Genomic DNA, 23,227 nt, shown 5'->3' with positions numbered 1-23,227 from the left:
GAAGAAAGATTACAAAACTGGTACATGGCAGTTTGTGTTTCGAAACAGTGATGCACTCGCGACGGAATTCCAATTTTGCCTATTACCGGAGCAAATAATTGAAAAAATTCGTCTGAATGGTATTTAGAAGAGCCTTTCACAGTGAGAACTGTAATTTTTTTGCAATGTAGTGACATATGAAAATACAGTACGGCGGGGGGGGGGGGGGGGACATTAAACACAAGGTGTACTAAGTTTAAGTATGGATAATAAATGTAAAAACGAAAGCTAAGCGTAACACAGAAAGAAGGAAGCAGTAGTGTGTAGATAACAGACAATACATTAAAGGACTACGCACAGAATATTTGAAAATGGAAAGTGTACTGATGTCATTGATTTATAATTAAAGATATTTTGGAAAGAGTATGTTTAAATTAATAGGACGATTAAACGACAAAAAATGGAAAAGGAAAATCTAGCACTGGAGACACATATATCAACTGAGTGAAAAGGTAATGTCGGAAATAATTAGTGAAGTCAATAGGTGAATAAACGTTTAACCGCGAATCTTGCTAAGAGCTAGAGTTTGTTAGTGGCAAATATGTTTATCCACTTACGTTTGGGAAGAGTACGTAGACGACCGTTACCTATGAAGCAGTACAGAAAACTGTTACAGAACAAATAGAATTGACAAATTGTGTCCAAAGAATAGAACTTCATAATTTCAAAGAAAAAAGGCTGTACTTGATAAAAGTAATTTTTTCTTTCTCTGTTTATTCATATAACGGTTGATATAGCTACCTTTTAAACTAGTGTGATATATCACAACTCGACACGTACATTATGAGACTGCAGCAACATCCATCACAATTAACAGACAAATCATGTTTTTCTTCTTATAGTTCAACAACGACATGATGTTTTTCGAGCCAACGGACGCCCTGGTGAGGAAACTGGACGAGCTAAGTGACACACCAGTGTTCTATTATGAATTCGACTATCGTGGGGATATCGTCGAATCAACGAAGTGGGGTGAGTATAAAGAAAGTAACGCACCTAACATAAACGAATCTCTTTGCTGTCAAATATCTCATGTAGCTAAAATAATGCAGCGACATCGAAGTAAAGTTTGCTAAATGTGAGAGCAGTCACACTCATCTCTGAATACCGTCCAAAAACTAATCACAGTTTTCGCACATAATATATCTGCGCCACAGAGTAGCAGTCGACACCAACACCTTTACCAGCCAGGATGCCCCAGAAAGGCTTGCGTAGGTTCGGCGGGTGGTGGTCTTTCACTACTGTGGCGAGGGCGGACTGAGAAATGCTCACTCAAAAAAGCGACTGACAGTGTGCGAGACCTTAATGATAATGAACAGCTGTCTGTTTTGCGGCGGTGTAGTGAGACAACTGACTGGCGTACACTACATGCGGCTTGCGGGGTAGACAGGGCCGAGCGGATGCTCCATGTTGAACACAAGGCATTTGCAGTCGGCCAAAGTATCAGTCGATGACACGGGATGAGTCCTCTTGTCAGTGGTATCAGTTCGACGTCCGAAGTCAAGCTACTGGCTCATAGTTGATGACACTTCTCGCCGACACTTTAGCGTGTTCGCCAAACGTTGGACTGAGAACTTTTGTGGAGACTGTCACGGTAAACGGTAACGGTGGAATTTGGAAGCCAAAATACCAGTTCTGCTAATGAGCGGGGGATATTTATACCTGGATATGTTGTGACAGTAGTATGGTTCCCATCACGTAGATGGCAGCCGAAGTGCGGCGATGCGCCTCGGCATAAACCAATCCAGACCACCGCCACGGCACACGGCTGTGTTACAGGATGCTACTCTAGTACAACTTTAGCACCCGTCTGGAGCATACCGTCGGTGACGAGCCTGCACACCCTTTGGCTAGTTGAAATGTCGTGCCTGTGGCTGATGCCGCAACAGTATTCTGTTTCTGAGTCGACGTATGACTCGCCAGCAGGAAAATGGGATACATCGTAACGGTAGTGTTGATTTATTTAGTCGCACATGTAGGGATAGAGAAACAATTAAAATCGCTCAAAAAAGGAAAGGCCTCTGGACCTGATGGGATACCAGTTCAATTTTACACAGAGTACGCGAAGGAACTTGCCCCCCTTCTTGCAGCGGTGTACCGTAGGTCTCTAGAAGAGCGTAGCGTTACAAAGGATTGGAAAGGGGCACAGGTCATCCCCGTTTTCAAGAAGGGACGTCGAACAGATGTGCAGAACACATATTATGTTCGAGTATAATGACTTTTCTGGAGACTAGAAATCTACTCTGTAGGAATCAGCATGGGTTTCGAAAAAGACGGTCATGTGAAACCCAGCTCGCGCTATTCGTCCACGAGACTCAGAGGGCCATAGACACGGGTTCACAGGTAGATGCCGTGTTTCTTGACTTCCGCAAGGCGTTCGATACAGTTCCCCACAGTCGTTTAATGAACAAAGTAAGAGCATATGGACTATCAGACCAATTGTGTGATTGGATTGAGGAGTTCCTAGATAACAGGACGCAGCATGTTATTCTCAATGGAGAGAAGTCTTCCGAAGTAAGAGTGATTTCAGGTGTGCCGCAGGGGAGTGTCATAGGACCGCTGCTATTCACAATATACATAAATGACCTGGTGGATGACATCGGAAGTTCACTGAGGCTTTTTGCAGATGATGCTGTGGTGTATCGAGAGGTTGTAACAATGGAAAATTGTACTGAAATGCAGGAGGATCTGCAGCGAATTGACGCATGGTGCAGGGAATGGCAACTGAATCTCAATGTAGACAAGTGTAATGTGCTGCGAATACACAGAAAGATAGATCCTTTATCATTTAGCTACAAAATAGCAGGTCAGCAACTGGAAGCAGTTAATACCATAAATTATCTGGGAGTACGCATTAGGAGTGATTTAAAATGGAATGATCATATAATGTTGATTGTCGGTAAAGCAGATGCCAGACTGAGATTCATTGGAAGAATCCTAAGGAAATGCAATCCGAAAACAAAGGAAGTAGGTTACAGTACGCTTGTTCGCCCACTGCTTGAATACTGCTCAGCAGTGTGGGATCCGTACCAGATAGGGTTGATACAAGACATAGAGAAGATCCAACGGAGAGCAGCGCGCTTCGTTACAGGATCATTTAGTAATCGCGAAAGCGTTACGGAGATGATAGATAAACTCCAGTGGAAGACTCTGCAGGGGAGACGCTCAGTAGCTCGGTACGGGCTTTTGTCAAAGTTTCGAGAACATACCTTCACCGAAGAGTCAAGCAGTATATTGCTCCCTCCTACGTATATCTCGCGAAGAGACCATGAGGATAAAATCAGAGAGATTAGAGCCCACACAGAGGCATACCGACAATCCTTCTTTCCACGAACAATACGAGACTGGAATAGAAGGGAGAACCGATAGAGGTACTGAAGGTACCCTCCGCCACACACCGTCAGGTGGCTTGCGGAGTATGGATGTAGATGTAGAACTACACAATTCAGCCAGATCATTATAATCACCTACCTAACAGCTAGTATGTCTATCTCTGCCACGGATAACAGTGAGGAAGCGTCGTCACAATGGTAGGTCGCTGGAAGGAGTTGGCACCACATCTGCACAAGACGCGTAATTCCTGTACATTCCGGGGGGATTCTTTGAGCTCTGACGCCACGTTCACTCATACCATACATATGCTCGACCGGGCGCAGATCTGGCGAGTGAGGGGGCCAGCACATTAATTGGAACTCGCATCTGTGTTGCTCGAACCACTCCATCACACTCTTGGCCTTGTAACATGGCACAAAATGTTGCTGAAAAATGCCACTGCCGTCGGGAAACATGATCGTCATGAAGAGGTTCAAATGGCTCTGAGCACTATGGGACTTAACATCTATGGTCATCAGTCCCCTAGAACTTAGAACTACTTAAACCTAACTAACCTAAGGACAGCACACAACACCCAGCCATCACGAGGCAGAAGAGGTGTACGTGGTCTGCAAACAGTGTGCTATACACCTTGACCGTCATGGTGCCTTACACGAGCTCCAGTGAATGTCCCTCAGCCCATAATGGAGCCGATGCCAATTTGTCTCCGTTCTGCTGTACTGTTGTCAAGGAGCTGTTCCCCTGCAAGGCGATGGATTCGCGCCGTCCCATTGGCGTGATAAAGAAGATAGGATTGATACAAGACATAGAGAGGATTGTCACTGTGACAACCTCCAATGCTGATAGTCAAGTGCTCATTTCAGTCATACTTGCCAACGTCGTGGTGTTAACATTGGCACATGCGTAGATCGTCAGTTGAAGAGGCCTGTCGTTAGGAGTGTTCAGTGCACTTTGCGTTCAGACACCCTTGTACCCAACCTACGACGTCTGACAACTATAATGAATGGAGGGCGCCCAACACCACGACGTCTGGATTTGGTTTCTCCTTACTGTCGCCACGTGCTGAAGACAGTCACCACAACACTCCTCGAACATACGAGAAGTCGTACAGTTATGTAACGGTCGGGCCTAGCCTCTGGGCCATCACAATCTCCCCCGACCAAGCTCAGATAGATCGTGCGCCTTCCCCATTCTTCACACGGACAGCACGCCCACTGATACTACATGCACCGTGCGTGTGGCTGGCTAGCAGCCATTCCTCGCCAGGTGATGCTGGTATCGCCTGGACGGATTTATATCAATAGTAGGTCGGTGCTCATAATATTTTGAAAGATCAGTGTATACACTACAAGTCGAGAAAGTAGTTACAGTTACTACTTTAAAACCCACACATACCCATTTTTACCGGGCCTGTGTACACCGTTACATTGCTATCATCGAATGAAATTTTACATGTTGTGCGTATACGTGGTTACGTCGGCTCAGCTTATACCATTTGACGTTTATTCTACTTTTCTGACCTGGTTCGAGCCTCATTTACGCGTCTGTGAGTGTTAGAGCAACACGGTTGACTACAAGTTTGCAGCATACAAAGATTTTATCCTTCTGAATGGCGAAGCTGCTCGTCGCCTTCATCAGGATCGTTCTCCATAACGTCCGACTTCATCACGTAACCTTTGTGCCAGAATTACACAACGGCTTTGAGAAGGGGTAGCTTCACCGTCAGGAGGCGTGACAGAGGTGTTCCAAGGAGACACCGCACACCCGAATGGGTTACAATTCAAAATATTGTCTACTCACTCCCCTCTACAAGTCTTAGAAGTTTGTAACGCGAATTTCCGTACACCCTGTATAACAGTGCCATTAATCGAATGTCTTTTCCATGGACAGAAGCCCAGAATCTGGAAAATCTGGAATATCGAGGAGGAAGAGAAAGACCCAAGAAGACCTCAGTCCTAAAGGCCGATTTGTTTGTTAGATCTAGACAAAGGGGAAAGTCTCTGTGCTGCCACCTGAGGGGTCACAGACAGATAATTGGCATGAATTGCCTCTGGTACGGTTTCAGTGAAGCGAAATGCGTCGAGGACGGTACATCACACAATGCTTATTGTGAACACTTCAGACGAGAAGCATAATGTTTCATATAGATAGGCCCCCCTATGCCTGCCCTGTTCAAAAGACTGAAGCAGGTGAACCCCCGCCCCCCCCCCCCCCCCCCCGGTGTCTATGTAATAGCCTGTGAGATATTGCAGTCAGACAGGTGAAATTTGAAAGCCCCGCAAGGAAATATACGAAAAACATCACCAAAAGATGCCCTCAGGGCGCTATTTGTAGTCCAGATGTCTGGGATGTTGCCTTAGAGCCATTACTGAACGAGCTTCGTAATATGACAAATACTAGAGTAGCACCTTCTACACAGATGATCTGCTAATTACAGTATCAGCCAACACAAAGATTAAAGTAGAAAAGATAATATGGATGTTCTTGTAACTCTTAGAAACTGGTGCATAGAAAATAAATTAAGGATAGCAGCACACAAAACAATTTACATGTTATTAAAAGAAACATGGTCATCCTCGAGAAGAACCCATAATCAGATCAAATGACCAATCTGTGAAAACAAAAGATAAATGTGAGTACCACGTTATAAACATTGACGAAAATCAAGACTTACATGCACACGTAGGAATAGTTGCCACAGAGAGGTATTAAAAACCTCAGCAAAATAGCCTCTGACAGCAGTGACAATGTATCACAACGCAATCGTAACAGCTAGTGTGAGCTAAAGGTCGAGTGTGAGGGTCCATAGAGCCAGAAAGGTAAAGACAGCACAGGCTTTCTGACGAGAAGTATACTTCTCCGCCTGACAGTGGCATACAGCTCAACACTGCCTCAGGTGCTACTGGTGATCTTAGGTTCCCTACCATTCGACCTAGCCGTAAGAAAGAGAGGTGCACAGTATTGGCCCAAAAGGGAAAGCACGTTAAGGTAAAAGAGATACTGTTCACAATAGCTACATCAAAGGACCAAGGGAGCTACAGCTACCTGTCGGGATGTGGCCCATATTCCAGAGACACTTACGAATGTGAAGCATAACCTCTGGGAGTGTGCCATGAAACAAAATGCTACAGACCAGGATATGCCGAAAGTGCACTGGTGACGTCGAAGGCAGCGATAACAATATCAGCGATGGTGTGTCTTGATCATGATCTGTTATGATGATAGAAGTGGTTGAGGGACTAGCAAGGGCAGGAACTGTTACGGTAACGCTGCAAGGTACCTTTGCTGGTGGTGAATGACGACATTTGATCAACTGTGAGTGGCCTCCACTTCGACTGCAATCCACCAGGGGCGAATTCCAAAGTCTCTGGCCTACATGGTGGTGTCAGGATGCAACCACAGGGTGTAGTGCGGACGCTGAAGTTTCTGAAATGGTAAGCCAGCAAGGACAAGAGCATCTGAGACATACGCAGGATTATTGTTATTTGTTTGCTGTTCCCCAGTATGTGCTAACAAAGTGAATGAGAGTCGACTTACAAGATGCTTCAGCTAAATATTTCAACATCTGTTACTTGAAAGTCTTAAAAAGGCGCTCCGTGCCCGCTGTTTTTGTGGATGGAATGAGGCCAATGTGAGGCGAACATCTCCATTTTGACAGTAAAATATCTGGGGATATTATGTGGTGCGACGTTCCTTTCCAAACCTTTGCTTCGATATAGGGCGACTGGATCCCTGTGTTGTGACCTCCTTCTTGAACGTTCAGGTGTCAACTGTAAGCTGAACACTTCCGTATTTTAATAGAATTCGGAGAATTTCTTTAAATGACGTGAAACTGATTGATGAAACCGTCTGAGACAACGGTACACGATAATGCTTCTGTGAGCAAGGCTTTTGTTATTACTTTTGGCAGTTATATTTTAATTTATATTGACAACATAGGTGTAGTATGATAATGCCATCGAAACAACTAGAAATACAGATTTTAGCAAAGCTTTTAGCTACCTAGGAGTGTAAATACGTTATGACTCTGGTGTTAATGATCTGAAAATATTCCCCATTTCGTAAAATTGGTACCCCTAAACTGACAAACATTGCTATTATGACTACCATTAATGTTACATTTCACTGTGAGTGAACCCTCGTTGCGTAAAGGAATATACAGGGTGTTCAAAAGAAAGTCTCAAATACATTGAGAGGTGGCAGTACTCTCCGAAACAAGAAAATTAAATCCAATAAACATGGGTCCGAAAACCTATGCTTTCCGAGATAAACACGTGTTTACAGGAAGCGCTGCGCGACGCTTGGTTGCACAGTCGTTGCATTGGTGGTCCGTCAAATGTGTCGGCAGGGTATTATGATGTCTTACAGTACTCTACCTACCTTTAGGTGGTGTGCAGTCGTTGTGGGGTTCGAGTCGTCTTGTAGGCTACGTTAGTTTTCTTAGTGTTTGTGTGCCTTATTGTACAGTACTGTCAACCCTGGGTACCTATGTTTTACCTTCTTCTAAAGGCGGATTCACTTATGTGTTTACTGTTATTGCACTGTTTGTATATACAAGTTGTCTAGTACATTTCCATTTCCTCTCTTCCGCCAATTGTGACCTATGGAATCCTACTACTCGACAAGTTGTATGGTGGATATGATATTCTGCTATGCCGTGCCGTCTACGCTGAAAAATATTCACAGCGCAGAGTGACCTCTGATAAGCTGAGCGGAAGGTTTTTCCAGGGCCTGAAGGACACAGGTACCCTTGCACTTCGGAACACTGACAGTGGAAAGCCCCGTACAGTCTTCACGCCTGACATGGAGGAGTGTATGTTACATTCGGTGTGCGGCGATTTGCGGCAGCAGAAGGCGTATCTGCAGCAGAAGGCGTATCTCACTCTTATCTGGACGGGACGGGGTGCTTCATGAACAATTGCTGTAGCCATCTGATCTACAGCGCGTTCAGGCCCTAAGGCCACAGGATCATCATGGCATACGGCGGTTCTGTCAGTGGCTGTTGCAGAAGTGTGCTGCAGATCCACCGTTCACATCCAAGATTTTACTTACCTACGAGGCAGTGTTTACAAGAGATGGTGTTATGAATTTCCATAACCAGCATGTATGGGCTGATGTAAATTCCATGAAACTAAGGAAAGAGGGCATCAACACCGATTCCTAATGTATGGGCAGGCGTACTTGGCGATAGATTACAGAGCCGTACGTGCTACCACGAAGGTAAACTGGGGCGCATTATATGGACTTGCACATCTTGGCCTGCTCCTTCCCCAGACCTCAATCCCGTAGACTTTTATAATTTTCAATGCTTCTCGTAGACTTTTGGCTACGGTGACATTTGAAGGAATTGTTCTACGCCACTCCAATCAACGATGTGCGGACACTACAGGGTCACTTCTTCAAAACGTGCCAGCGGATACAGCAACAATCAGGTATACTTCAAACGGTGCGTCATTCCTTACGTCGTGGGGCAGAGGGTGCTTGTCGTGAATGGACGTTGAATACCTACTGTAAACACTAGTTTACCGCAGAAATTATGCATTTCAGGACTTACCTCAAAACTATGCAATTCCAGACCCATGTTTATTGGACTTATTTTCCTTATTTCGATGAGTACTACCACCTGGCAAAGTATTCGAAACTTTTTTAACACCCTATATAAAAGGACCTTTTATTTTGTGTAAAATAAGGCAAAATTACATACAAACTTTTCAACTGTCCAAATACAACCTGTCAGTATGTATGCATCTTTCCTTACTTAAAAGACGTGTACAGCGTAAACGGTACTACTTTTAGCGTGGCCTAATATCGAACAACCAAAAGAATTAACGACTGGAAGTCTCAAAATCTTCATGAGTGCACCACCGCTACCGAAGTTCTGTGGAACTCGCAACTTACCTTAATTGGACTGAAAATCGTCTAGAAAAGTAATACACATTTTATCTTCTGATGGCAGTTAATATTAGCCTGGATTTTTCTGAAGGCAGATCGTTTACAGAACAAGAGCTAATCGAACATATGTCACTGGCTCCAATAGTTCTTAAAGTTTGAGAAAGATCTTAGGAGAAAATAATGCATAGGAGATTTAACACTAATTTAAATTATTATTAAAATCATGAAAATTCTTGAACTATAGACACAGATGTCCACAATGTGCCAAAGTGTTTGCACAAATACCACACGTTCACAAAAACAGACAAGATCCCAATATACTTTCATATCCCCGTAATACTATAAAATGAGTGGGATAGCAACGTTTAATTCTACCTATATGCTCTGATGACTTACTGAAAGATAGATATTGATCCTTCCACAGTCGGAAATATTCTCGATCCAAACACACCTGGATACTCAAGTGCACTGGAAAACAGTGTAAGATGTAACCACGCCAGTGAAGCGCAAGTATGCAACATTCTCACATAAATTCCACGAAAACGCAGCTGAGTAATGGCCATGTAAAATTATTCACAAGACAATGTACGTGAACTTTTACTAAGCTGCCCTCAAGCAGTGCGAAGTAAACACCGTCTACAGCTGCGAATGAAGCGCGCAAAACAAGAAAGAGTAAGTGATTTGCCCCAACACACGATGGCCATGCGAACTCCAATTTCACTGCTTGGCTGCCTGATCGGCTGACAAAGCTCGGTGCTCAAAGTATTGCTTGTAGGTATATTGCACAACCAAAGATAAGACTGCATTAGCAAACGAAGCTATGGGCAATATAGTCTTCGTATCACGCATGTGAATCATAACTTGGCGAGTAAATTTTGATTCAAACGCGTTTCTAACATATTGCTTTCAGGCTACTTTGATAAAACCAGCTCATTGTCATGGTTCCGTAGAGGTAATACAGGGGAAAAACACTGTGCTCCTCCATGATGGTCACCAGATACTCGACAAGTCCCCCATGAACAATAAACATGGCCTAAGTGGGGTGGCTCATCGATAAACATAACAACCACAACAGACTTGTATCAACGGATATTTTATTAGTGAAATTCCATCTCGATTACATAAACCGCACAATATCGGTTTCGGCTATTGCGATCTTCAGATCTGGTAAAAATAGAAAAACATTCTTGCAACAACCTAATTTGATTTAGATGAAACAATTTGTGCAACAGGTCTAGTGGTACATAAGAAAAATTGAAGACACTAACATGATTACCAGCCATACATATCATAAAAATATTCTGATGTAAGTACCAAAGTCAATCTATATAACTAGGTACATAATTAGTGCTGCTAATGGCCTGGATGCGTCCTGTGTTTATACAGATAACTGTGGCCAGTAGAGGCCACTCATGTGAGGGTACATGAGTAACCAGAATTGTAAATTCAACAGTTGAAAGGCAGTAAGCATAGTCATTAATTAAAATTATTTCATATGGCGAAAGGAAAAAAAAATGTTCAAATGTGTGTGGTATCCTATGGGACTTAACTGCTAAGGTCATCAGTCCCTAGCCGTGCAGGATTAGCCGAGCGGTCTAAGGCACTGCAGTCATGGACTGTGCGGCTGGTCCCGGCGGAGGTTCGAGTCCTCCCTCGGGCACGGGTGTGTGTGTTTGTCCTTAGGATAATTTAGGTTAAGTTGTGTGTAAGCTTAGGGACTGATGACCTTAGCAGTTAAGTCCCATAAGATGTCACACACATTTGAACTTTTTTTTTCATCAGTCCCTAAGCTTACACACTACTTAACATCAACTATCCTAAGAACAAACACACACACGCATGCCCGAGGGAGGACTCGAACCTGTGCCGGGACCAGCTGCACAGTTCATGACTGCGGCGAAAGGAAAGCGTCTCACAATGAAACATGAACTGACATGCAATATGTGAAAATAAAATGCATACTAAATATCCGCACAAAAAGTGTAACGAATAACAATACGGACCTCCTAGTCCGGCAAAATAAGTAACACATAGTTGTATAAAAGTCAGATTAAAAAATTTAAAAGTAAACATCACACCTATAAACCCAAAACTTTTAGTATGACGAAAGAAGCAAGCATAACGGTAAGTGTGAGATAATTAACAGGACAGTGACTATTAATTGAAATCTAGATAGAATCTCAGTCGCGCCGCCTTGTGGCTTCTCTGAAAGAAGTTTTTGTTTTCCTGTGGTGGAGCTTGCGGAAGAAACCCAGTCTCCTTCCGTTGGTGGACGGCGCACTCTACCACAGGAAGAGCTGCTGCGGCACGCGACGCTGCTCCCAATACGTCAAAATAAACATCCAACTTAATCTCATTCTATTCATTCAGCAGTAATACCTGTTGCTGTTTTCTTCGTACATTGTAAGTAGGCTGTTTATGTTTTATTATCGGCAACGTTACGTAGCGCTCGGTATGAAAATCACTGGCTGTGCTGTGTGCAGTCTGTGGCTAGTTTGCATTGTTGTCTGCCATTGTAGTGTTGGGCAGCTGGATGTTAACAGCGCGTAGCGTTGCGCAGTTGGAGGTGAACCGCCAGCAGTGGTGGATGTGGGGAGAGAAATGGCGGAGTTTTGAAATTTCCAATACTGGATGTCATGAACTGCTATGTATATGATGATTTTTCAACACTATTAATGTAAATACATTGTTTGTTCTCTATTAAAATCTTTCATTTGCTAACTATGTCTACCAGTAGTTAGTGCCTTCCGTAGTTTGAATCTGTTATTTAGCTGGCAGTAGTGGCGCTCGCTGTATTGCTGTAGCTTGAGTAACGAAGATTTTTGTGAGGTAAGTGATTTGTGAAACATATAGGTTAATGTTAGTCAGGGCCATTTATTTGTAGGGATTTTTGAAAGTCAGATTGTGTTGCACTAAAAAAAAAATATTGTGTGTCAGTTTAAGCACAGTCTTGTATAAGTTCTTCAAAGGGGACGTTGCATATGGCGACCCTGCCAGGATACGAACCTGGAATCTTCTGATTTTTTCTTGTAGTTTGTGTAATTAGTGTAGCTTTTGTTTATTGCTAGTGCGTAATTGTAGAGAAAATCTCCTTTGTAGTTGCAGCCTTTCATTGTTGTACAGTAAAACAGTTGTGGCATGCATGTAGATTTGCACCAAGTATTTCGCAGCTGCAATTAACTAGATATTATTTTCAGTGCTATGTTAATGTGTTCTCTTATTTTTGCTCTTCAAATTGTGCTTTTCTGTGTTATCGTGTGAAATATTGTGACAATAATGGCGTGTGAAAAACGTAACACTAGGCTCCAAAGTAAACTGAGAAATAATAGTGACGACGAGTGTAGCTTATCAGCACCACTGTGTAGTGAATTAACAGACATTCCAAGTAGTAATTTGGTAATTGTGCATAGGGAAATGGAGCGGGCGGCAAATAATGGTGTAGACAGTGAAACAGGTAGTGAACAGGGAAGCATTATCGATCGATCGGTCGGCAACAGCTCGCCTCAGGAATCCGAAATGAGAGAACACAATATTGCAAATACTGTAGACTTAGGTTTTGGGTCCTCACCGTTTGCTCAAATGAGTCAAGACACATTTTCTGCTTGTCAAAATGTGAATGTTGCCGGTGAAAATGCACTGCCAAAAAGCATAGAGAAACAGATTCCAGACACTAATACATTATTATTGCAATTAATGCAACAAATGGAACAAAATCAGAAACAAATGGGACAAAATCTTCAAAAGTTAGACACAATGGAACAAAATCTTCAAAAGTTAGACACAATGGAACAAAATCTTCAAAAGTTAAACACAATGGAACAAAATCAGAGACAAACACAGCAACAGTTAGACACAATGGAACAAAGTCAGAAACAAACACAGCAAAAGCTTCAAAAGTTAGACACCACACTTGAACAAACACGTGAAGATTTAACTACTGAGTGACATAACATTGAATCGAAATGTCAAAAAGTCTGTAATGACGTAAAAACACAAATTTGTGAGCATTTTCAACCTATTTTTTCGCGGCATGAAAATGCATTACAGAATCACGAAGCAGCCATAAAAGAACTGCAAACCATTGTTCATGAAAATCATGAGACCTTGTGGGCTAAAATTGACTCAGTTGCATCTACTGATTCGGTTACGCAACTTGCAAAAACTCAAGAAAACTTAAAGGACACAGTAGATACTCTGAAAATTGGTTCAGAAAGACACATGGAGGAAATTAGTTCATTATCAGAGAAAGTAGTTGAACTTTCGGATCAGCTAAATAATTTATCTACGAAGGTAGATGATAATCTGAATGACACAAAACTGGTAGCCTTTAATGACACAGAAGAGTGTGAACAAATTAGGAAACTGAAACAAAATCTGAATCAAATTAATACGCAACACCAAAGAGAAATCCGGGAAGTACAAGATCAGCTGACACAGGTAATACAAGAATTACGTATTTGAGAGGACACTCGCGCTCCAATACGGGAAGAGGGACATAGAAATACAGAACAGCCACAAAATAATAACACAGGGCACATCGGAAATTATGAAAGAAATTGGCAAGGTGCACCGAATTTTGAAATGGAACCGCCGAAACGACGTAACAATGACCGATATGCGACTCGCCGACATGATGATTTTGACTATAAGCTGTTCATTACTACACGTAAATTCAAAACATTTAAGAATTCTGACAACGACATTCATCCACAAGCATGGCTTCATCAATTCTCTCATTGTTTTCCTCCCAACTGGTCATTAGAACACAGATTAGAATTTATGTGTGGCTACTTAAAGAATGAACCAGCTGTAAGAATGCGATCGGTCATTCACGATTGCCACAGTGAAGGAGAATTTTACCATGCCTTCCTCTCAGCATACTGGTCTCAAGCCACACAAGACCGAGTAAAACATAGCATCATAATGATGAAACATTTCGAACAATCTGAATTTTCCAATCTTGTGAAATATTTTGAAGACATGTTGCACAAGAATCAGTATCTTTCAAACCCATACAGCCCCTCAGAACTCATCCGCATTTGCTTAATCAAATTGCCTGAACATTTACGACATATTATTTTAGCAGGACGTTGCAAAGACGACATTGAAGCCTTTCAGGGGCTCTTACAAGAACTGGAAATTGACACTGACAATCGCGGAACGCGAAAACAGGAGTACAACAATTACAGGTCACATCTGTCACAATTCTGCGATGACAGAAATAATAAATGGACACGACAAGGCTATTCTTACAACGTAAATTGTGACCAAAACAGACACCACTCGTATGACAACCGTTGGCAGAGTAGTAATAATTACAGGGAAAGATCACCTCTCTGCGGTAATGACTATCACAGAGACAATCAGAGAAACAGACAATATGGGAACCAAAATAATTATTATCAAGGGAGACAGAATAACTTTAGATGCAACGGTCCAGTGCGCAGTTACGACTCAGGGAGAAATTCTCCATTACGTGACCGACAAGAAAGAAACTATGGAATCTACCGACATGACGACAGACGATATAATCATAACGACAGACCTGAGTTTTATCAGAACTGGCAGGATTCAAATAGAGCAGGGCACTTTCGACAACATGAATTTGTAGAAGTTAGGTCTCCTAATCCCAGTAACGGCGCGCGCCAACAAAGAAACAGACAATGACTCGCACCGCAGGCAGCCACCTGCGCCCACTGGCTCAGGGAAAAATAACATAGACGCTAACCTTGAGAAAAATTCCAGTATCCTTTACCGACGTATACCACATGATAATTGCGTTAAAGTGGGAACTCTGCGTACTACGAAGAGCAAAGGGTTACACTACATTTCACATGTAAAACCGTTTATTGAAAGATAATCTGCTTTTTAACTTTGTCTTTGCCATAAAACGTTTCACTTCACGTTACTAGTATGCTTTAGAAACTGTTACCATGCAACAATGTTTGAAGTTAAATATCCAATCAAGAACCAAGAGAACTTATTTAAACAGAAATTACGAATGCATTGTTATTGCAAACAGACGACACAGTGTTATTGTGTGTGTACATTCTTGCTTGTTAGTTGCATGATTACGTAACGACTAGAAGGCTCACATACTGAGAACATTTACCAGTACTGCTAATGAGATTTTAATGCAACATTTTGGTGTACTTGAAAATACATTCTGAATTAAAGTACTTTCTGAGAGATACCAGATGACACAGTGGTTAGTTTATGTGACAGCTACACGATTATACCACGATGCTACTAATGTGTGACAATTTACAATGTTGATTTTGCGGTGTTTCTGTTTTATATCTGCACAGTTTTTCTGAATTATTCTGGAAAGTAAAACATGTTTTAGTAGTAACTTTTGTGGTATAGCTACAATGAGACAGCTTTTTCCGTAGCACAACAATACGTTACAGCACAGTAATTTCTTCATCACAACAATAAGCGTAATAACTAAGATATCTATATGCAAAGCATTTTACTTTTGTTTATCATGAGGTAAGTACATTGACTTCTGCAGAACTTAGCTTTCGGAGGAAAATAGCTACGACACTTCCACAGAGATTATCTTACAACAAGATGCACATTTAACGCTACAGGACACGTATTTCAGTGATTAATTTTGTACTTAAGTCATTTATTTTTAAAGATATTTGAAGTACAATGATACAAAGGTTTTCCGTAATACATTTCATTCCATTCTTGTAATCTGTAACACCTGAGGGTATAATTACATTAATCCTCAGGGGGGTACACGCTTACTTTGTGTATCATGTGTTTGGCAAGCACAAGGAGCCCTAGCTAATATGGTATTTGCTTATACAACTTTACACATCGGTACCATATTCCTCTAACACATAAATTACATAGCTATCTGATCACTTAACTGAGAGAGACAAACTTTTTTACTACGTCAGTGACACATGTTTACGTAATTACACCGTTGGATAACTTCACACTTACGAAATTGTATTTTGTCTGTATTTTGTGAACTGTTCATATTTTTTCGGAACCATTGTGATACTATGAGAGCTTTGAATGATGTATTTGGTATGGGATCCCGATTTTTAAAGTACGTTTCAGGTAGATGACACTACTGAAATGAGCAGAGAATTTTCTTTAGGTTTTGAAATTATTGCAGAAACCTACGACGTTTTTGAGATTTGACTGAAGTGTTATGATGTTATTATTATGACAACGATGTGTATTATGCTGTTGAGATATGTTTATGATCAATAAGATGATGCTACCGTATATGAGGAATTTGATTATGCTACGTATTTCTTATGATGAAATATTGAAGAAGTGTCGACGAATATGTATATGTATAATAAGGTAAGGAATAATGAGTAGTGGTTAGGGACTCTGACTTGTGAAAAAGGATGTTGGAAACCAAGACTCGTACTTTAAGAGTTATGAAATGTGTGTAAATGCGTGAATGTATCACAATGTCGGCGAAAATTTTTTGGACACTGTTATATTCATAAGATTTTGTTCTACACATTTGCAACGCAAATTCTCGACCCATGAAATTTTGTATATGAGACTGTCACTGTAGCGGAAACTGCAGTCGTAAATCTTTCCATAAGAAAGTTAAGTGAACACCTGCAGGTAATGCGTCGTAGGCACCCAGCTGCGTCAGATGCCTGGAGAACAAGGGTGTGCCTTTTCAGAGGCACAGGTAGAAAAAAAAAGGGGAGGCCCTTATCCTCGCTATTGACATTCCTTTGTAGAAAGCATCCCAAATACAACACACTCAAACTTGAAAACATATGATTACACTGTGGAGCTCTTAATTTATGATTCACTGAAATGCCTAATGAAATGACGAGAAATATTTTATGTCTATACACCTGATTATGACTACTGTCTTTATAGTTGAGAGATTTTTTTATGAAATGCCATATACCTAATGAATGATGTTTCATGCCTTCCTTTGTACATATTTTCATTTTTTTTTAATATCTAGTTTCTGGCTGCACTGCAGCATTGGTTAAAATAGAATTTTATAGATGTACTAATATAAAAATTTTCTGTCTACAGATCCAGTAAATACTAATTTTGTAATCATCATCATCATCTTGGACAGTTTCCAGCCACTGGCTGGGTCTGTCGGGAACACAAGCCTCTCCATCGTGTTCTGTCTTTCCACCATTCCCCCTCTTCCACCTTCGTCCAGTTCTCTCCTCTTCTCGTCACACATTCCTTCACTCCCTTCACCCATCTATCTCTTGGTCTTCCTCTGGGCCTCTTCCCCTCCAGTTGCAGATCAAACATCCTCTTAGGAATTCTTCCCTCATCCATTCTCTTCATGTGTCCATACCACTGCAGTCTTGATTTTTCTATCCTGTCCTGTACTGGTTCCTCCTTTAGTCTTTCCCTCACATACTCATTTCGCAATCTGTCTCGTCTTGTTACACCCAACCTGCTCCTCTGGAACTTCATTTCGCTAGCCTGTATTCTACTTTTGTCGCTTTTGTGCATTACCCATGTCTCACTTCCGTATGCCAATATGGGGACAAAGTAGGTTCGGTATATAATTCCCTTGGATTTCTGTGGCATCTCCTTGCTCCAAATAAGCCCCCTAATGCATTTGTAGAACTGCCCTGCTTTTCTGCACCTTTCATTTATTTCCATTGCGTTTCCCCCCTTACTTTCAATCACGCTTCCCAGGTACTTGAAGTTCTCTACCACTTGTAGTTTTTCCCCTCCACAAGTTATATCCACATTTGGCCTATTCGTCTTCCTTGTTGTGACAATTATTTTACTTTTCTTTGCAGAGAAATGCATTCCATATTGTGCTGCCGTTGCCTCCCATGCATCTAACTGCTCTTGCACCTCCTTCTCGCAATTTCCCCATAACATCAGGTCATCGGCAAAAAGCACTGCTTTCATTTTATGATCTCCAATTGCATCTGACACTTGCTGTAGGATTTCATCCATAACAATAATAAACAATAAAGGCGAAAGTGCACTTCCCTGTCGCAGCCCATTTTCCAGCTTGAACCATGCAGTACATTCCCTCCCCACTTTCACACAACTCTCACTTCCCTCATACATTTTTCTGACTTTTCGTGTTATCTCTTCATCTATCCCTTTTGCGTTCAGCACATCCCAGAGCTTGTCCCTACAGATACTGTCATACGCCTTCTCAATATCTAAAAAGGCCATGATTAAGTCCTTCCCGTACTCATAGTGCCTTTCCTGCAGTTGCCTTACCGCAAATATGAGGTCCGTTGTTGATCTTCCCGGTCTGAAACCATACTGCTCCTCTTGCAGTCTACTTTCAATACTGCTTCTTATTCTCTTCTCCAGGATCTTTTCATAGATTTTTCCACAGTGGCATAGCAGGGTGATTCCTCTGTAGTTCTCACATCTCCTTTTATCCCCTTTCTTGAAGATCGGGACTATAATTCCTTTCTTCCAATCCTCAGGAATTCCGTTCTCCTTCCACACCACCCTCAGCACTCTGTATAGCCACTGGGTTCCTACTTCTCCTGCTGCTCGTATCATATCCACTGTTACTTCGTCCCAACCTGGTGCCTTGCCCCCTTTCATCCTCTTTATGGCTTCTTCCACTTCATTCCAAGTTAGATCATCAATTTCCCCACTATTATCATCGTCTGCTGCCTTAGGCTCTCCATCGCTGTTAGTTACCCGCTTGGCGGCATTCAACAGATCTTCAAAGTACTCCTTCCAAATCTTTTTGAGCTCATGCATTTCCTCCACAACTCTTCCATTATTATCCATGATCCTCAGGCACTCGCTTCTGTCCTTCCTCTTATTTCTTACCATGGTGTAAAGTACTTTTTTGTTCCCTTCACTGTCCTCTTCTAACATTCTTGTCCATTTTTCCATCCACTTCTTCTTCTCCGCCCTTACTATGGTCTGTGCCGCTTTCTTGCTTTCCTTATATTTTACCCTAGCTTCCTCTGTTCGGGTCTGGAACCATTCTCTGAAGGCTTTGTTCTTTCGAAGTACTGCCTCTTTACATATGTTGTTCCACCATGGGGTTTCCTTACTTCTCCTCTTTGTGCTAGTTCTTCCGCACACAATCTCAGCTGCCTCAACTAGGGCCCTCTTAAAATCTCCCCATTCTTCTTCCACTGTTCTCTGATCTTCCTTTGGCAGCTTCTTCCTGATCAGTGTCTGGTACTGGGTCCTCCGTTCATCCTCTTTCAGCATCCATGTCTTCAACCTTTTCTCCTGTATACCTGTTGCCCTCCTATCTTTTTTCTCTCTCAGGGTGGCTACCAACAGCCGATGGTCACTGTCTAAGGCCTCAGATGGAACGACCTTAACATCTGTGAGGCTGCTCATCATCTGCCTATCCACTAGTACATAGTCTACTACTGAAGTTTGGGACCAGTCCCCACTGTACCAAGTTATTTTGTGACTACTTCTCTTCTTGTACCAGGAATTTGCGATCGTCAGCCCATTCCTCTTGCAGAATTCCAGCAACAATTTTCCTTCTAATTTTGTAATACATTTCCCAAAAAAGGGGGAGCACAAAGACATTTCCCTTCACAGGAATTGTATATGGAATTTTCTTTTCAACTACTTGGTAATTTTTTTGTAGAATAATTTGTGGTGCACCATTTTAATTACTTATACATTAAAATGAGAATATACATTTCCCTTGTCTGCTTTACTCTGTTAATCCAGTTTACTACTGATTTATTTTCCTTGTTTGCTGCACATTGCCTTATATTAGTTGTAATATTGTTGCTTACTTTGCCAATTTGTATTTTTCTTGTCCTTGCTGTTTGTGTTAATTTGTTATGTGCTGCTGCATTGCCTTGTCCCTTAGTTTAGCATCTGAGCTCAGTAGATTTAAGTTAGCTTAAGATGGCGTAGGCTATATGAGAGAACGAGCTGTGATGAATTGGAAGAAATACACTCCTGGAAATGGAAAAAAGAACACATTGACACCAGTGTGTCAGACCCACCATACTTGCTCCGGACACTGCGAGAGGGCTGTACAAGCAATGATCACACGCGCGGCACAGCGGACACACCAGGAACCGCGGTGTTGGCCGTCGAATGGCGCTAGCTGCGCAGCATTTGTGCACCGCCGCCGTCAGTGTCAGCCAGTTTGCCGTGGCATACGGAGCTCCATCGCAGTCTTTAACACTGGTAGCATGCCGCGACAGCGTGGACGTGAACCGTATGTGCAGTTGACGGACTTTGAGCGAGGGCGTATAGTGGGCATGCGGGAGGCCGGGTGGACGTACCGCCGAATTGCTCAACACGTGGGGCGTGAGGTCTCCACAGTACATCGATGTTGTCGCCAGTGGTCGGCGGAAGGTGCACGTGCCCGTCGACCTGGGACTGGACCGCAGCGACGCACGGATGCACGCCAAGACCGTAGGATCCTACGCAGTGCCGTAGGGGACCGCACCGCCACTTCCCAGCAAATTAGGGACACTGTTGCTCCTGGGGTATCGGCGAGGACCATTCGCAACCGTCTCCATGAAGCTGGGCTACGGTCCCGCACACCGTTAGGCCGTCTTCCGCTCACGTCCCAACATTGTGCAGCCCGCCTTCAGTGGTGTCGCGACAGGCGTGAATGGAGGGACGAATGGAGACGTGTCATCTTCAACGATGAGAGTCGCTTCTGCCTTGGTGCCAATGATGGTCGTATGCGTGTTTGGCGCCGTGCAGGTGAGCGCCACAATCAAGACTGCATACGACCGAGGCACACAGGGCCAACACGCGGCATCATGGTGTGGGGAGCGATCTCCTACACTGGCCGTACACCACTGGTGATCGTCGAGGGGACACTGAATAGTGCACGGTACATCCAAACCGTCATCGAACCCATCGTTCTACCATTCCTAGACCGGCAAGGGAACTTGCTGTTCCAACAGGACAATGCACGTCCGCATGTATCCCGTGCCACCCAACGTGCTCTAGAAGGTGTAAGTCAACTACCCTGGCCAGCAAAATCTCCGGATCTGTCCCCCATTGAGCGTGTTTGGGACTGGATGAAGCGTCGTCTCACGCGGTCTGCACGTCCAGCACGAACGCTGGTCCAACTGAGGCGCCAGGTGGAAATGGCATGGCAAGCCGTTCCACAGGACTACATCCAGCATCTCTACGATCGTCTCCATGGGAGAATAGCAGCCTGCATTGCTGCGAAAGGTGGATATACACTGTACTAGTGCCGACATTGTGCATGCTCTGTTGCCTGTGCCTATGTGCCTGTGGTTCTGTCAGTGTGATCATGTGATGTATCTGACCCCAGGAATGTGTCAATAAAGTTTCCCCTTCCTGGGACAATGAATTCACGGTGTTCTTATTTCAATTTCCAGGAGTGTACATTGAGAAGCTATAAGAAAATGATTTGGCCAAAAAAGTATTTTGAAAAAGGATATGAACAAAAAAGTAGGGTTTAGAGACAACAGGTTTAGGTAGGATTTTCTTGGAAATAAATGATGAGGTAAGATAATGGAAAATAAATAATGAGGTAAGAAATGTGTGAACTTATAAATACAGAAAGCATGCTTGGATAGGATTTTTTTGGTGGAAACAAATGTTGAAATAAGACGAAAGATCTATGGAACGAAGTTTTGGGTTGAACTGCTGTACCAAATGTTACACTGAAAACAAACCCTGCCCTTTCCTCTTGTGTTATCCCACTATATGTTTGTGTACCCTTGTATATTTGTGTTTTTCCTGTCTTTATGTGTTTATCTGATACGATTTATGTTGTAGAATTTTTCTAATACTCAGCTACATTCACTATGATGAGGAATACTGTTATCCTCAAATATAATTTGCATTAATAATATGTTATTTACTTTGTAAAGATGTTTAGACATTATTTATTCTGTTTTGTTGTAATGCTCATGTGTGAAGTTGATGTTTCGAAAGTTATTCTGATCTTTTATGTATGTACTCATGTCATAATTCCTGTAACACTGATGTACAGGTATATGTTATTTCGATTCCTTTGTAAAGCTTGTACTACGAATGTTATCTGTATTGTTATGTTTTTAATGATGTATTTTGTATCTTTGTAATTGTATTCTCATGTTATAATATTGTAATTGACACCAGTTCATCAAATTAAGTAACTTGTAAGCATTCATTTCACTGCACACATTTCTGTTGGTCATAGTATATGGACAATATGTGAGAAGTTGGGACTGTTAGTGTTTCCACGTGTGTTACTAATTCAGCAAGGGACTGGATAACAGCATTGCTGGTTCTAAGGACAATTACAAAAACTTCGTGAGTGTACAAGTGGTGGTTTATGGACTTGCTATCTTCTCCACAAGACTCTTCGATGGTAAATGTGCACCTGCACAGTCGCAACAGATGGCTGCTGGCCGTCTCTACATGAACTACAGTGGGTCTACATCTTTGATGGCCCACCAATACCATTATTTCTACAAGGACTGCAGTGGGTCTGCGCCTCTGGTGGCCCACCAATACCATATTCTCTACCACTACAGTGGGTCTGCTCTGTGATGACCTACCTACCAATATTCTTCAAAACGTCGAATGACTCTGTTGTGGGTTTGCTCTGTTGTGGCCCATTACCTGTCAGCATGTCAAGAGTCAGCACTGTCTTTCCGTTGGAAGGACAACATTACTTCTTCAAGACTGCATGGAAATCCACTACTTCCGTGTGCATTTTCTTATACTGCTGACTTTGAGAAAAGAAACGGCAGTTTTACTTTGAAGAATGATCAGGACTGTCTTTATGGACTGTGAGAAAATTTTAGCTTTTGACCAACATTGTATTAATAAGTGTGTGCATTTGATATTTTTGTTATTGTAATTATGAAAAATTTTATCAAATCATTACTGGCCACTGCCCAAAACAATTTGTAAAATTTTTTGTGGGGAGCATGGGGGCTATGTAAGTAGGCTGTTTATGTTTTATTATCGGCAACGTTACGTAGCGCGGTATGAAAATCACTGCCGGCCGGTGTGGCCGTGCGGTTAAAGGCGCTTCAGT

The 23,227-nt window shown here is 42.4% G+C and overlaps 1 protein-coding gene across 1 annotated transcript in view; it reads left to right on the top strand.

The window, feature by feature from the left end:
• The window catches only part of LOC126176427 (esterase FE4-like), a 100,182-nt gene that overhangs the window by 68,497 nt on the left and 8,458 nt on the right, over window positions 1-23,227 (top strand). The window contains exon 7 of the mRNA XM_049923584.1: window positions 882-1,011. Coding sequence (XP_049779541.1) covers window positions 882-1,011 — 130 coding nt within the window. The remainder of the gene's footprint in view (window positions 1-881; window positions 1,012-23,227) is intronic.

This window comes from Schistocerca cancellata, chromosome 3, assembly GCF_023864275.1.
Source record: "Schistocerca cancellata isolate TAMUIC-IGC-003103 chromosome 3, iqSchCanc2.1, whole genome shotgun sequence".
NCBI classification, from domain to species: Eukaryota; Metazoa; Arthropoda; class Insecta; order Orthoptera; family Acrididae; genus Schistocerca; species Schistocerca cancellata.
This window is presented reverse-complemented; position numbering and strand designations above follow the sequence as displayed.